Genomic DNA, 17323 nt, shown 5'->3' on the forward strand with positions numbered 1-17323 from the left:
TCCATATCAGTTTCTTGGCACTAACATAGCAGCATACTGACCAGATGTATGCTGCAATGGATTGGCGCCAGGAAAGTAAAAATATGGTAAGTATCTGATACACTTTTCCATTTTTCTTGCACCAACATGGCAGCATACATGTGGCATTTGATACAATTTCTTGTTATTTTTTCTGCAACTGTCTTCTATAATAAATTGAAATCAGTGATCATGCTAAGATTTGCAAAAGTATCTTCCACTGTTTTTACTTTATGAGGGATTTCAGTACTGTTTTGCAAGGTTCTCAGAAACTGAATATGTATCTATTAATACAAAGAAACTCTCTATTACTTGAAAATAATTGCACTCATGATGATAATAACATGGTACAGCCTCAGTTTTTTTTATATCAAATTAAAATAGTTTTCCTGTGATGTAAAACTTGTCAGCTGGACCTTTGTACCAACAGAATATGTGCTTCATTAGTCCATTCAATGGCACTCACACTGGGATTATAAAAATTTAATACAAAACATTCATAGACATACAAAATACTGCATACATAGTGACGATACAAACAGGCAATCCAATAAAGAGTGCAGTCAAGAAATAAATATGTCTTTAAACTACTAAATGCTATGCAGAAAATGAAAAATAAAAATACAATAAAGCAGTAACAGTTTTAATACAACAAATATCTCACTATTAGAAATAGTATTGCAATAGCAACGGTCCATTGTTTACTAAATTATATATACATTACATCCTTCAATAAACCTACATTGAAGCTATGTACTATGCAGCTACAATGTGTGATCCTACAGCAGCTATAACATTTCATTCAAAACATCTTTGGTGGATTGCTTTAGTGCTAGTGGAGATTGCTTGATTTTATCAGGGGGGGGGGGGGGGGGGGAAAATATAATTCTATCTAGTTGTTTCATTTTGTTTTGTCACTGTAGCTTATTAATGCATATTTAAGTCTATTTATATAGGAATTCCCAGACAAATAAACACCAGTGAATCAGGTGTGCTGCATTCATATTAGCTGACAAAGAAAATGCAGATAAGAGCAGTATGCAAAGAAATTACCTCAGAAATCTGTTGCTGCTACTTCACTGTCCAATCACAGGATGGGGCAGGCAGGGGGCCTAGATGTGTTGCTTCTCTGAAGCAAGGAAAGGTAAGGTCACTAGGGTAAATGTTTTATCAGGGCTGTCTAAACCACGGGATACTGGATATACAGGTAAAACAGCTTCCATATATACATTTGAACTATGTACTTAGCAGTTTGCCAGGAGTTCAGATTTAAAGAGATTTTGCCATGTGTATGTAGCACCCTCTAGTGTGTGCTAGTAGAAGTGAGAGTAGCTAAAAGCATATTTATGGCCAGGAATAAACCCATGTGACTGAAATATTATTGGTTGAACTAGATGGACTTTTGCCTTTTGTTAACCTGACTAACTATGTAACTGAATTTGGTCAGGGTTACTAGAGGCCAGGGCTGGATGACTCATCCTGCCAGCTCTCGGGTGCCTCCCCCTGGTAGCTGGAGGGTTGGAGAAACTTCTAGAACAGGAAGGTAGGGGTTAGGAGGGGCTTCCTGAATATTCATGGGCTTTCAGACAATCTCCAGCAGTGGGCTGCCAGGGAACTGGGATCCCCATAAATAGACCTGAGCCATGCTAGCAGGGGAGTCGGGTGGAAGATGGAGAAGCAGTGCTGAGGAGAGGCAGTTGGTGGCCCTTGAGAGACAACTTACCCGGGGGAGGGGGGTTACCTCAGGCTGGGAGCTCAGTAAGGCTGGATCCTAACACAGGAGGTGGAAGGATTCATGCCGGAGAGGCAGCTGAAAAGAGCAAGGAGATACAGTGAGTAGATGAACACGGTGCAGGGACAAGACAAGGGGAAAGACAGATGTTACAGTGCTTTCTTGAAGACCATGTAGTGCCAAGTCTTCATCTAACCTTGCCCTGGAAGGTCTCCATGTGTGTGAGCCAGTCGGGCAGGACTGGGGCAGAAAGTCAGACTGGAGCACTGTGAGGAAGATCAGCCAGGCATGGCTGGTGACAACCAGGTGGGCTAGAATTTTCTGCAACCAAGTGGATCTGGGATTAGTGGCCACAGGGAAGCAGAAGGAGAAATATCATGCTTTTCATTCTAACTGGGCTACTTTTGTCATAGGATTGAGTGTTCTTGTGTGTATGGGCCTTTGTTGAACTAGTAATATCCTGCTAGTTCCAACAAGAGCGAGCAGCAGGTGTTGTGCTGTGGAAACCAAGTTTGTGCAGGAGGAAGGAAGAAGAGGACTTTTGTAAATAGTGAGGAAGTTGTTCCTGGTTCTGTGTTTCAACATTTTCAAGTTGGGCATCCCACAATTCCCTACCCCATCCAAATGATCATCTCCTAATAAAACAACAAAAACAAGCCAAGGACTTTTTTTTGTGTTGGAATGAATGAAGAAAAATGACTCCGGGGGGTAGTGCTACATAGTAAAACTAAAACATTGTGTTGTTGAACACCGCAGAGTAATGCAGAAATCAGGATTACATTCATGCTCTTGTTGCCAAATAATCAACAGGGGTGGCTTCTATCAATAAGTCAGTCTATTTAAAAGTAATATTTCATAGCTAAGTACAGTCTTTAGGGATGAATCACCCACTGATTTCTAATATCTTATGGCAGATCTAACAATTGGATAACCTCCATCGTTTCTGGTTCTATTTCTGCTCATTGGGGAGTTTGGGGTGCCCATATCCACAATAGTGTTCCCACTTCTTCTGTTCCCTTTTGCATCACATCAGATAAAGTAAAAGTCCAACAGAAGGATTGAACCTCCTTATTCTTGCCATAGTAGATGTGAAAAACTTTGCGATCAAGAGCATAGCCCTCACTGCTAGCGCTCACCATTACTTTTTTGGACAAAACCTACTAGGCCCTGAAAGCCTGTCCTGAAAAATGAACTGTTAGTGCAAATAAAATAAAGTATCACGAAGAGTACTAAACTGTGTTGTTGCAAATGCACTAATATGGCGACAGTTACATTGAGCATGAGAAATAGAAAGAAACTCTCCAGCATCAAACACTGAAGTAACAATTATCTGTAGACTGATCTGCCAAATAAATAACCAGATATCCACACTTCTCTGTGCCTGTATATTGGAAATAGTTATAATTACTCAGTATAAAAATGCTTAGAACTGAATACAAATTACACTGCAAATTGAATGTGAACAGTGACAGATTTGGCAGGGAAACATAGAATCATAAAAGATTCATTCAGAACATTTTTGTCTGAGTATAGATCTTGTCTGAGTATAGATCTATGTTTGTCCAGGGCAAGATTTATATATCAGAAGCCTAAAGGGAGAGAATTTTGAAGTGGCCCAGGAGGGAGAGAAGTGGAGGTCAAGTGACAGCAAGGCGGACAAAGGCAAGCATCAGTTGTCAGCAGAAGTGTCAGGATCGAAGAGAGATCAGCAGAGAGTTTTATCACTCCGCTGACCATGCCATAACAGTGGGCTCTCCCTAATCTGAGTGGTCAGCTGTGTCTGATCACCCCTTCCACCTGCTCGTCTGGCTGCCGTTTCTCTCCCCCCCCAGGTGGACTCTCCTTTCTTATTGGTCGCCTCTTCCTGTCGTCAGGGTTGGTGAAAGGAGTTTTGTCTACACAGGGAGCCTGGATAGGGGGGAAGTGCATTTTACCTAAGGCATCTTCCTAATGCCCTGCATGTACAGGCGGGCGCCCGCCTAGGAAGGGCGTCTGTAGACGTCTGTAGGCCTAATGGGAAATTCAGCCCTGTGCTTGTCCCAAGCATGTTGACTGACTCAATGCCTGTCAGCCTGTCCAAGCATCAACTACACTGCAGATATATACATCTATGAGGCTGTTGGCATAGCAGTCCCCAAGCATCTTCACATATATTTTTCAGTTAGAATTACAGACAAAGTGTACAATTTTCAGGGTACTGTTTAGGCCTCATTTACATGGGTGCTGAGGCCCATACACTGTGATTGGGCCATTTGTTTATGTGATAGGAGCAGCCAGGTGCTTTGTACAGACAGCCCATGTACTGTAAGTCTGTCTATAGAAATACAGCGTGTAAATGGACACAGTTGCTTGTCCTACATTGACAGGCATGTAGTATACCTACATGCCTGTCAATGTAGGACAAGCAACTGTGTCCAAGTCAGTAGCACCAATATAATTTCTAGATGTTCCCTGTAACATAGCAAACCTTTACTTTTTGAGACTTCATTTGAAAGAGGACTGCCCAGGAAAGTCTTTTTAGAACTATAATTATACTTTAATATTGAAATGCCTTTATTAAAGCGGAGCTCCACCCAAAAGGGGAAGTTCTGCTTTAAGGACTCGTCCCCCGCTCCTCTTGAAGAGTTGGCACTTTTGAGGAGTGAGGGGGAGACAGGAGCGAGGGGAGGGTACCCGATTTTAACAGGTACCCACTCTCATATCTTCTCCCACTGCCTAGGCGATCGGAAGCGGAAGTTCTCCTGCCTCCCTCCCCCCTTGCAGTCTTTGGGACACGTTCCAGGTCCCAGAAGACAGCGGGACCATTTACAATGCGCAGCACTGCTCGCGCATGTGCAGTGGGCACCTAGCTGTGAAGCTGCAAGCTGTCACAGTTAGGTGTCTCCGATTAAGTTATTGGCGCAAAGGAAAGACGATGGCAGGTGAAACCGGCTGGTGTGAGCCCACCGCTGGATCGTGAGACAGTTGAGTGGCTGTTTTTTTTTTTAAAGTCAGTAACTACAGTTTTTTTAGCTGCTGATTTTTAATTTCTTCACAGGAGACTGGATCTCCTCTTTAATAAAATATATGGTTTCCAAATGTATGTTGACAGCCATATAAAAGAAAGCCATGTGACAGAAAAACATTCAGCTCTGCAGAAATGCATATCTGTTCCTCTCTGAGCTCAAACAAGTTGACAATTATCTGATTTGAAAATCGTTCAGCTTGTACTAGTTTGTCGTACATGAATAACCTTAGTTTCCATTTGAACAGACACACCATATTAATCAACATGTTAAGCAGAGTACAAAACTTTACTAGAGACAAAGATCAAATACAAAAGGTATCAGTAAATACATAAGAGATTATCAACAGCTCTATACTGTAAATTGTAGCAAACCTCAGTGTGTTTCTATAGAAAAGTAAAAACAAATCCCACATTTTGCAAATTTATTTTCTATTAAATTTTTCTGTTTTATGAAGTTAGTAAGTTAAAAAAAAAAATCTGCGTTTAACATGTTTTTCTAGTCTTAACTACTTTACTCTGATATCTAACCAGTATTCCAGAGGATCCAACAAGATACACATCAAATAGGTACGGAGTGCCTTTCTCTAGACCCCCAATAGTTTCTGTAGTCACTGCTTTCTGGACATTGATATCGTGGAAGTACTTGCAGAGAACTTTTTCAGATCTTGGCCGGGATTCAGGTCCTAAGCATCGGTCAACACTAGAAGTTTCTCTAAGAATTTCTTCTTCTCGAATCTTCTTTTTGTAGACACAATACATGTTCCTTTCCTGTGTACCAAGCCAAGCAATTGTTATTGAGTCACAGGTTCTAAGTTTGTTGAAGGATTTAATCTTCAAACTTGCTGGAAAAAATGGGAATAATGTCTTGTGGATATGTGACGATGCCTGAATCATGGCAGAAGAATTTGGCATTACATCTGATGATTTGAAAACAGCTAAGTATTTATCCATCATTTTTCCTTTAAATGTTATGTGTCTTAAATTTTGAATGGTTTCTGATACCAGAAACTTACCATTTCTTGATATCTGAGCTCGTATTTGGCCCCTGCATGGCTGCAATGTGAATTGGACCTTTTTATTTATTGCCTGATATTGAAAGCTGTAAACTTTTTGGTTTTTACCATCAAACTTGATTTGAACTATTTTACCATCTTTTAGAGACATAATTTTAGGTTTTGGCTCAATCCAGGTTTTTGCAAAGGTTCCCGTGTAGGCAGCACTGGCATTTGTTAGAAGATTGACAACAAAAACATCAAAATAATACTGAGTGTTGGAGCTCAAATTGGAAACTGTGTATGTGTTTTTGTTTCCAATACACATTTGCCTTACATCAACATTGTTGGATCTTTGAATAACACTAATATCACTGTTAGAAAGGAGCATAACCCGATGATGGTCATCAAGATATTGTGAAATAGGATAACTTGGTAACTTTTGCCATTTTCTAGTTGCAGATCGAATTGCAGTGTCGGCAGCACACAGACTTTTGTAATTATGCTTTTCGTTGACAAGAACGCAGTATTGAACATTCTCCTTCTGCTTTGTGGCAGATGGACTTGGTTTCCAGACAAGTGAAACAGAATTGTGGTTGACTGAACTGACGTCAATTCGAGGATCTCCTGGAAGCTCGGGAAATAGGTTACCATGTGCTAAGTCAGTTGTGAGATACACTGAGATGTGAGTGTCTCTCTCTGTTGAGAGAAATTCAAGGACAAAAATTGAAGAATGTGAAGATGTACCAACATAGTTTTCAACTGAGTTTCCTTTATAATGGAAGAACATAGATACGGTCTTGTAGTAGGATCGAGCTTTTAGGTCATCAAATGATCTGTATTTTTCTGCAATAAAAAACATAATATGGATTCAAAATGTGAGGCAAACCATAATATGCCTACAATATTCGAGAGCCAATAGAAGGAATAAAATGGTCAAACCATATACCAAATAAAAAAAGAGTACTTTATATGAATAGATAATTTGGGGAAAATGCCAAGAACAATAAAAAAAATTGTCTTGCTAAAAATAAACATTACAATAAATAAACATATCTTTTCAAATCTTATAAAACATATGCATTTTATATTGTTCAAAATACATTTTAGGCAAGTTAGGAATAAAAATAATCACACAACAAACATCAAAAACACAATAACACCAAAGATTAATGTGTGTTTATAAAAATCAAATTTTTTAACAACTTAAGACCCGGACCATTATGCAGGTTAAGGACCTTGCCCCTTTTCGCGATTCGGCACTGCGTCGCTTTAACTGACAATTGGGCGGTCATGCGACGTGGCTCCCAAACAAAATTGGCATTATTTTTTTCCCACAAATAGAGCTTTCTTTTGGTGGTATTTGATCACCTCTGTGGTTTTTATTTTTTGCGCTATAAACAAAAATAGAGCGACAATTTAGAAAAAAATTCAATATTTTTTACTTTTTGCTATAATAAATATCTCCCAAAAATATATAAAAAAAACATTTTTTTCCTCAGTTTAGGCCAATACGTATTCTTCTACTTATTTTTGGTAAAAAAAATCGTTTATCGAATGGTTTGCGCAACATTTATAGCGTTTACAAAATAGGGGATAGTTTTATTGCATTTTTATTAATAATTTTTTTTACTACTAATGGTGGCGATCAGAGATTTTTTTTCGTGACTGCGACATTATGGCGGACACATCGGACAATTTTGACACATTTTTGGGACCATTGTCATTTTCACAGCAAAAAGTGCTATAAAAATGCACTGTTTACTGTGAAAATGACAATTGCAGTTTGGGAGTTAACCACTAAGGGGGCGCTGAAGGGGTTAAGTGTCACCTCATATGTGTTTCTAACTGTAGGGTGGCGGGGCTGGACGTGTGATGTCATTGATCATCTTTCCCTATATCAGACGATCAAAGACACTGCCACTGTGAAGAATGGGGAAGGTGTGTTTACTCCGGTCGTGGGACACCGGATCCGCGGGCCCCGCGGGCGCGGTCACGGAGCTTCAGACCGGGTCACGAGCACACCGGCGGTACGTGATTGTGCCCAGCCGTGCCATTCTGCCGACGTATATCGGCGTGAAGGGGTCATTAAGTGGTAAAACACACATGAAAAATAGAATATTAATGTGTTTATAAAAATAAGCTTCCCCAGATACAGCAGAATGTTCTTCATTTAGAATACAAAGCACGTAAACCTGCTGAGCTGGTCAGTTCATGAACCCAGCATGAATGTTAATCAAGTTTAGAAACTCAACTTTAGCAATCTCTAAAAACAAATGTAAATTATGCAGTTTCGGTAATGAATTATACTCAGTCAATGACGTACATGGATTTAATCAGCAAAGAGATAAAATAATTATTGCAGATCAGTAATTAGTTGCCCATCCTGTGGTCAGTGGAGAAACATTTTTGGGAAAAAATGCCATTGCTTAACATTTTGAGTTTAAGCTTTTTTCACTGAAAATCAAACTGAGCTTAAAGTGGTTGTAAAGGCACAGCTTCTGTGTTCAGCAACCCTCCAGCCCCCCCCCCAATACTTACCCGAACCCCATCGTGATACAGCGATGTCCATGAGAACTTTGGTTCTCCAGGGACTTGCACTCCTTTTTGGCTTTTGACAACTGCGGGAGCCATTGGCTCTCACTGCTGTCAATCATGAGTAAAGTCCCAGTAAAGTCTGAATGTCAAAACCAATGATGCTAGTTAGTTACATGTCCCTTCTCAGGCCCCGTACACACGTCCGAGAAACTCGACGGGCAAAACACATCGTTTTGCTCATCGAGTTCCTTGTGAAGCCGCCGAGGAGCTCGGTGAGCCAAGTTTCCTCATTGACTAACGAGGAAATAGAGAAAATGTTCTCTATTTGGCTCGACGAGTTCCTCATCGGTTTCCTCGGCCAAAAGTGTACACACGACCGGGTTTCTCGGCAGAATACGGCTCCGATCGAGTTTCTGGCTGAATTCTGCCGAGAAACTCGGTCATGTGTACGGGGCCTCAATGTGCTCAGTATCTGTTATCAGCAACAGATTACTGGCAGCAGTGTCCTCTCACTAGTCCCAGCAATACAGCAACAGGAGTCCTGCTGTTCAAATATCAGCTCACTGCTGGAACAACTCCGGTCCTCAGCACATGACTGCAGGGTTGTAGCAGACTGAGGAGCATACAGGAACAGTAATGTGTACACCTTGGTCTCCTCGCAGCAAAGAGAGGAAATCCAATGGTATTCAGCCTGTGAAAATACATCTCTCTCTCTCTCTCTCTCTTTATACCTGTCTTGCACTGGGAATGTTAGTCCAATTGTCCATTAACTGCCATAGTAAAGTTTCTTTCCCAAACTTCATCTCCCATGATTCAATGACAACCATTAATGCCCTGTACACACGATCGGTCAATCCGATGAAAACGGTCTGATGGATTTTTCCATCAGTTATCCGATGAAGCTGACTGATGGTCAGTCGTGTCTACACACCATCGGTTAAAAAAACGATCGTGTCAGAACGCGGTCACGTAAACCACGTACGATGGCACTATAAAGGGGAAGTTCAAATCCAATGGCGCCACCCTTGGGGCTGCTTTAGCTGATTTTGTGTTAGTAAAAGACGATTCGCGCTTTTCTGTCTGTTACAGCGTGATGAATGTGCTATCTCCATAACGAATGCTAGTTTTACCAGAACGAGCGCTCCCGTCCCCTAATTTAGTCTGAGCATGCGTGGATTTATAACTGATGGACGTGCCTACAGACGATCGTTTTTTTCTATCGGTTAGGTATCCATCAGATAATTTTAAAACAAGTTCCATTTTTTTTAACCGATGGATAAATAACCGATGGGGCCCACACACGATCGGTTTGGTCTGATGAAAACGGGTCCATCAGACTGTTCTCATCAGACAAACCGATCGTGTGTACGCGGCATTAGTCTATTGATCTCCTTCTGCTTGTCAGCTCCCCCTATGTGGATGGAGGTGCAGTAGTCTAAACCAATTTAGCTGAAGTCAATTGGAAGCACAAAAAGCACTGTAGTCACAGTATCCTAAATCATTCTCTGTCTCTAGCCAAGCATCTGGCTACAGTAATTTTCAGTTTTAAAAAAAATATATATATACAGCAGCAAAATTTAAAATAATATTTAGTAATCCTGTCATGAATCTCTTTGTTTTTGGCATTTCCTGTTATAGAATAACAATTCTTTGTCCCTGCCATTGAATTGCTATCCTGTGTTGTCACTCCATCATATGCATATGTGGAAGAGACTATAAGCAGCCATGTTGGTGTTCATTACACAGACATGGTCTACCACTACTATCCGAAGGAATCCAGCCCAAAGCAATGGCATACTGCCACAGCTGGAGTGAGTGCATGTAGACAGCAAAAGGCTAAAGGAGGCTGAGAAGATGAATTGCACTGAGATTTAACAAAGAATGTACATTTTTTTTTCTCTGCCCTTCCCCCTCTTGCCTTCCCTCCATCTTTTCATTCCTACCAAACCCTGTACCCGGAGCCTATCCGTACCCATAGGTACTCATCCCAGAGTCATTTAAGTGAATAAGGGGGAATGCTCCAAAGAAGGGCAGAAGAGGATAGGATGAAGCACCATGCACTTTTGAACAAGAGCCAGGGGATTATAAGGAGACCATGTGTATGTTGTTGCACGAGGGTTAATTTATAAATGTAAGAATGTGTTTTTTTTTCATGTTGTAAAGTCTTTGTCTTTGTTTAAAAAATGATTAATAAAAATTTTATTCGGAAAAAAAAAGAAAAACAAAGAATGTACATAATGAGAAAACAATTGATATTACTTGGGTACCTCTAAGGATATGGAGAGAAGAGAATACCGTATTTTCCGGCGTATAAGACGACTTTCTGGATGCAAAAAAATGCATCCAAAGTCGGGGGTCGTCTTATACGCCGGGTACAGTCTAAGTACTCACTTTTTTCCCCAGCGCTGACAGTCCCCCATGCTGCGATCGCGATCGAGAATGATTTCAAAGCCGCGCCTTCACTGCAGAGTGTTCTGTGATAGGATGAACAAAAATCTTCCCAGCAACGCCTCTGTTCTTTGTTCCTCCTATCACAGATGCCTTCTCATCCTCGGACGAGATGAGAAGACGTCCGTGATAGGCGGGAAACATAACAGAGGCGCTGCTGGGAAGATTTTTGTTCATCCTATCACAGAACACTCTGCAGTGAAGGCGCGGCTTTGAAATCATTCACGATCGCAGCATGGGGGACTGTCAGCGCTGGGGAAAAAAGTGAGTGTTAATGCACTGGGGGGGGCAACAAGTTCAGGCACAGTGGGGGCAAGTGATGGCAATGTGGGGGCATGTAATGGCACAATGGCAATGTGGGGGCATGTAATGGCACAGTGGCACAGTCTGGGCATGTAATGTAATGGCACAGTGAGTAATGTAATGGCACAGTCTGGGCATGTAATGTAATGGCACAGTGAGTAATGTAATGGCACAGTCTGGGCATGTAATGTAATGGCACAGTGAGTAATGTAATGGCACAGTCTGGGCATGTAATGTAATGGCACAGTGAGGAATGTAATGTAATGGCACAGTGAGGAATGTAATGTAATGGCACAGTGAGATTTGAAAAAGCCTGTTTCTGTCAGTGGTTCTGGCTCCCCCTCAGCTTCCAGAAAGACAGTAAGAAGGGGGTAGTCTTATACAGTGAGTATATCCCAAAATCAAAATTTTTCCTGGAAAATTAGGGGGTCGTCTTATACGCCGGGTCGTCTTATACGCCGGAAAATACGGTAATAAAAAACAAGGACAGAGGCCATAGGAGAGATCCTTATAGTGTAATAGTTTACAGATAATTCATTGCAGTGTATTAAGAGAGGATAAAATGCAATAATGTACTCACATCTTTGAGGTTACTTATCCCCTTATTGGGGATCAGACAACCCGGGTTGAATGTCTGCAGGGAATATAGATGTCCCTGTGCAGAGAGCAGTCTCTGTGTGGGGACAGCTCCCATATTGGAGACAGGAGGTCTCAACCAAGGGTCAGAAGGGCCCAGCTAGAAGAGGTCTTGTCTCATGAATCAGGTCAGTTCCTATTGGGGTGTCTGGAGAATCCATATCCAAAGGCCAGGAGTGTGCAGGAGGGTGCTGCAACTAAAGGCTAAGTGAGCTAAGTGAACCAGCAGAGCTGAGCAATACAGTATAGTTGAAGGGACTGATAAGAAGAGCAGCAGTGCTGCTGAAAAGGGAGCTAGGTGGTTTGGCATATTCAGTTGACTGTTGTTGATGGTGGAATGCCCTGCATTGGCAACTGATTTCAATGTTAACTGTTCCATAAACATGGGCTGCCACGCCCTAAAATGGCACTTGGACTGGCATAACTAATTGGAAAACTGCCATATGAGCATAATTACCCAAAGACCATATGTATTCCTACCTGCTGCTTTTCCATGGAATGCATGTGATGCTCTGTACTGTAGAATACTCCATTCAATAGGTACATCACAAGGAGTCACAGTGATTGAGAAGTGAGAACTGTTTTCTTGCAATGAAAAATAGTACCTGAAAAAAAATATGAATATATAAAATGATGATTACTGTAGCGTGCAAAATACAGATACATATGTAAAAACATATATTGCTATCTGCCTAGTACATAACAACAATGGACAAACGTACAATCCCAGACATTACACAGCGTTTTTAGGCAATATACAGAGTGGTGCACTTAAGAAACCTAAACCCATGTGAGTACCCAGCATTGGGGTTTTATTTGTCTGCACAAAAAACTGTTTTAACCTCCCTGGCGGTATGATTCTTTCAGAAAAAACATGCTGAAAGCGGTACCATTATTTGCAAGGAAATTTGGCGTTTTATATTGTAGGCCTGTAATTTTTAGGAATAACTCACTTAAATCTGACCAAACAAGATTCTAATAGGCATCCTGGGTATGACATTTTTTAAAAAATAAAATGATAAATTATAATATAATAAATAATTATAAATAATTATAACAAATAATAATATAATTATAATAAAAAATATTCAATAATGTAATCAAATCAAAATCACTGAAATTTGCTCAGTTGCAGAATTGTCGCTGTCATTATTTTTATTTTTTTTATGACGAATTTCCCCACAAATCGCTATCGCACAATTCTGCAAGTGATTATAATTTATTATCGCTGTTTTTTAGCTGATCTAAAACTATTTTTGACATAAAGGGACACTTTTGGTTGCTATGGACAATCTACAGTTTGCAGGGAGAAAGAAACGTTTTTATTATATAAAATAACATGCAGGGCACTGGGCAGACCACTAGGGACAAAGGGGGTGTGTGTTTTTTTTACATACAGTACTGTAATCTATAAGATTACAGTATACTGTATGTAATGTGTTTGTTTACTTTTTTTAATTTGGCGCCGTTCTCCGTCCCCGTGCATCATAATGTCGCAGGGAACGGAGATCGGCGGCACAGGAGGTCCCGCTCGCTCACACAGAGCGGTGGCATCGCTGGATCCAGGGACAAGGTAAGTAAACAGTGCCTGTGGATCTAGCGAGGCAAGCCCGAGTCTGACTCGGGGTTACTGCTCGCAGCAGGAAAATCTAACCCAGAGTCAGACTCGGGAATACCGCCAGGCAGGTTAAACAATATTATGCCATGGAGTTTCTTTTTACCATTTTCCATGTGAGGAGACAGCTCCAGTAAGCAGCTTTGAAACAGACAGCCTGCCTAGAATCCCTAAAGTGATTCATAAGTGTGTTTGACCAAACTTAGCTGTGAGGTCACATGCTCAGAGGTGAGCAGCCGTTACCTGAGGGTGGGGAGCACCTGAGTGTGAACACCACAGCAAGCTGTTTGTCAATTTTTTTTGAAGTCACTAAATATATATCAAAAGAACTTTATATCACCTACATTGGACAGATTTTTCATCTTCAAATAGAATATCACTGTTTTATGCACTACAGCACTCTATGGCCCCGTACACACGACCAGTTTCCTCGGCAGAATTCAGCTTCCGACCGAGTTTCTGGCTGAATTCTGCCGAGGAAACTGGCCGTGTGTACACTTTCGGCCGAGGAAGCCGACGAGGAGCTCGGCGAGGAAATAGAGAACATGTTCTCTATTTCCTCGTTGTTCTATGGGAGCTCTCGTCCCGCCGAGCTCCTCGGCGGCTTCAGTGCTGAACTGGCCGAGGAACTCGATGTGTTTGGCACGTCGAGTTCCTCGGCCGTGTGTACGAGGCCTAAGATTATGATTTGTGGCACTTTAATTTTATGAATTACCTATTTATTATATTCTACTGTGTGGCACTATATTTATACATTTGATTTATTTGCATGTTTTCAGATAGTATAATAATTTACATTAATATATATTTACAGATAAAAATATATTTCATTAATTTTAATTTGGGAACATTTTGGGTGAGATAGCGCAGCACATTCATTGCTACCCAATAGGGCTGTTAAATCATCTTTTGCACCATAGTTGCAACTGACATGCTCTGTAACACTTGCACCAACCAATGAACATTGACTATGTTCTGACCCTTTCATCTTCAACAAACATATGTTTTCAATTGTTGGCATTCTAATAGAATCTGTGCACAGCCGGATGGTAGGCCAGTTTATTGTACCTGACTGGTTGCCATTTGTAGGGTTCATGTGCAGCAGCTTTACAGTGGGTCAGCAGCAGGATTTTATAGCATGTTCCGGTTGTATGACTGTTCATTGTTGTTCTTTCCTTCTTTTCCATGTACTTCATAGAACTCAGACCATTTAAGAAAGAACATATGTGTAATATATTCATGGACAGTTCTTTGAAATGGCCAAAACAAGCACAGACGCCTTTGGAGTTTTCTATTTGCTTTTATTAAATTATACTTAGAAATTCTGTAAATGAACTGCTCATATGGCCAATTATCTCCCAGTCACTAATAGACTGATGGAATATTTGTGAAAAAGCCTTCCATCAGGCAGTCAGCTGTGGGTCAAGCATCTGTTGACCAGACACTGACTGCTCTCTTTCATTCTGCTTCAGCATCTGTAGTCCTTCTGCTTCTACTCCTGAACCTTCTGCTCTCTCCTGCTCTTTCCCACAGCAGTGTCCTGCTCCTCCCCCTGTACCCCAATGCACATGTGCTATTTGTACCCTCAGATGCAACATCAGTTTACTACTGGGTTAAGGGGCTCCCGTCTTTTATGTACGGTATATACAATATACTGAATGTAATGGTCTATAAAGATGTTTAATAATCAGTTTCTTCACTATTGTATGTTATTTTATTCTTTAACATATGTTGTGGTGTTGATCCTTGACCTAATTCAGCAAGGTGACAAAGGCTGCTTTCTCACAGATATCTGGCTGGTTGACCTCATAGTACTGACCTTTGGCTAAACGAACCTGAGCTGCTGGCTTGACTATTGGCCTTACCTTAACCATTTATTATATGACATGCTAATTTTCAGGTATTAATCCTGGCTTGTTTGGAATTTCCTATTCTAGCCCTAGTTGGTGAATGGCCACTGTTACCAGTGCAAAGGTGCCAGAGGGAATACGAGTATGGTGCAAGCAAATAAGGACACCCCAAAAGGTAGCTCCTAAAGGTGAAGTGTGCTGCAACAAAATTCATCAACTAGTTGCAGAACCTTACCAATGCCTTCTTAAATCAGAAGATATATATAATCTTTTCCAATACAAATTCAAAATGTCGGAGATCTGTTCTTCATTGAGGATCACATGTGGTACAGGCAAATAACTCCATCTTGGCTCTAAGGCCAACACCCAGAAAGGCTGGTTTGCTGTAATTACTACATTGTTTCACAGTGTCTTAGCCACAAATAAACATCTAGCTCCTCTAAACAACCTGTGCCGTCTCATTGCTCTGCAGCTTTTTTTGTAGAATTTGAAATACCAAAAGTTTGGTAAATATATATATATATATATATATATATATATATATATATATATATATATATATATGAAAAGGAAAAAGCATACATTTATATTTTTAGTGAGTTACTGCTTCCCTAGGTATTGACTTACAAGGACTTTATGTTCCTGAAAATACATCATAAAGAGCTTGGCAACTATCTTAGTAGAAGTAAACTGGACGATTTTGGTTATTGGTTTTTATGTTGGCTTTTGTGCCAAACAAAATACAGGCTATATTTTATGTCAGATATGTAGTAGTAAATTAATTTTAGAATGAAAAAAAGTATTTAACAAAAATCACAACTGAGATATAATTTTAGATTTTTTTTCTCAACCAGATGACCATAGACTAGCAATTGTCAACTGTGAGCTGTGGTTTAACTAAACACATATATACAGGCAAAATGTTTTATTTAATTTTTTGGTTTTCAATAACATTGTAACTAGTGTTGAGCAGAATACGCCATATTCGATTTCACGATATATCTCGAATATATAGCCGAATATTCGAGAAATATACGATAAATTCGAATATTCGTGATATTTTATCGAAATGAAATGTTTGCGAAATTTCGCTATTGCGAATGCGAAAATAATTGCGAAATTTCGACAACTGCGGTAGGAGCACTCTGATTGGCTCAGAATATTCGTGATATTGTATCGAAATTTCGCTATTGCGAATGTGATATTTATTGCGGAATTTCGACAACTGCGGTAGGAGCCCTCTGATTGGCTCAGAATATTCGTGATATTTTATCGAAATTTCGCAAAATGCGAATGCGATATTTATTGCGGAATTTCGACAACTGCGGTAGGAGCCCTCTGATTGGCTCAGAATATTCGTGATATTTTCTCGAAATTTCGCAAAATGCGAATGCGATATTTATTGCGGAATTTCGACAACTGCGGTAGGAGCCCTCTGATTGGCTCAGAATATTCGTGATATTTTATCGAAATTTCGCAAAATGCGAATGCGATATTTATTGCGGAATTTCGACAACTGCGGTAGGAGCCCTCTGATTGGCTCAGAATATTCGTGATATTTTATCGAAATTTCGCAAAATGCGAATGCGATATTTATTGCGGAATTTCGACAACTGCGGTAGGAGCACTCTGATTGGCTCTGATGCAAAAGAAGGGCGGAGAAAATAATCGCACGATATTCCGATTGCCGAATAATCGCATTGCGATTTTTCGGCAAGATAAAATGATCGCTTCAGCTACTCGGCCCAAGGTCTCTAATCATACCAGCAATGCTTTTAGACGTCGATGGAGATCTCTAGGATGTGATCTGTTCTAAAAATAAAATTGAAAAAATTTGAATATTCGGAATAGCGAATATTCACCGCGAAATTCGAAATATATCGCGCATACTCGAATATGCCATATTCGAGCCGAATATTCGCAATACGAATATTCGTGAGCAACACTAATTGTAACCTTTCTCAATATTTCATCATCTGTGTCCTCCTTGGGAGATTCCCCCAACACACACAAGAAATGAAAGAGTGTTTGGTCACTGGAACGAGAAGACACATAGAGCAATGAAAATACTTCCCAACTCAATACATTAACTTGCTTTTGCTGCTGTCTCTGTATCAGGGAGACATCCTATAATTTCCCATTGTTGGGACACCCTGTCACCAGGACAGGAAGTGATGGTAAATA

At 40.4% G+C, this 17323-nt stretch overlaps 1 protein-coding gene across 1 annotated transcript in view; it reads right to left on the minus strand.

Annotated features, from left to right (window-relative positions):
- Window positions 1-486: 486 nt before the first annotated feature.
- LOC120908965 (protein NDNF-like) overlaps window positions 487-17323 on the minus strand; it is a 43574-nt gene continuing 26737 nt past the window's right edge. Inside the window, exons 3-4 of the mRNA XM_040320506.1 lie at window positions 12155-12279; window positions 487-6595 (exon numbers count right to left, since the gene is read on the minus strand). Coding sequence (XP_040176440.1) covers window positions 5241-6595; window positions 12155-12279 — 1480 coding nt within the window. The 3' untranslated portion in view covers window positions 487-5240. The remainder of the gene's footprint in view (window positions 6596-12154; window positions 12280-17323) is intronic.

Source organism: Rana temporaria, chromosome 8 (genome assembly GCF_905171775.1).
Source record: "Rana temporaria chromosome 8, aRanTem1.1, whole genome shotgun sequence".
NCBI classification, from domain to species: domain Eukaryota; kingdom Metazoa; phylum Chordata; class Amphibia; order Anura; family Ranidae; genus Rana; species Rana temporaria.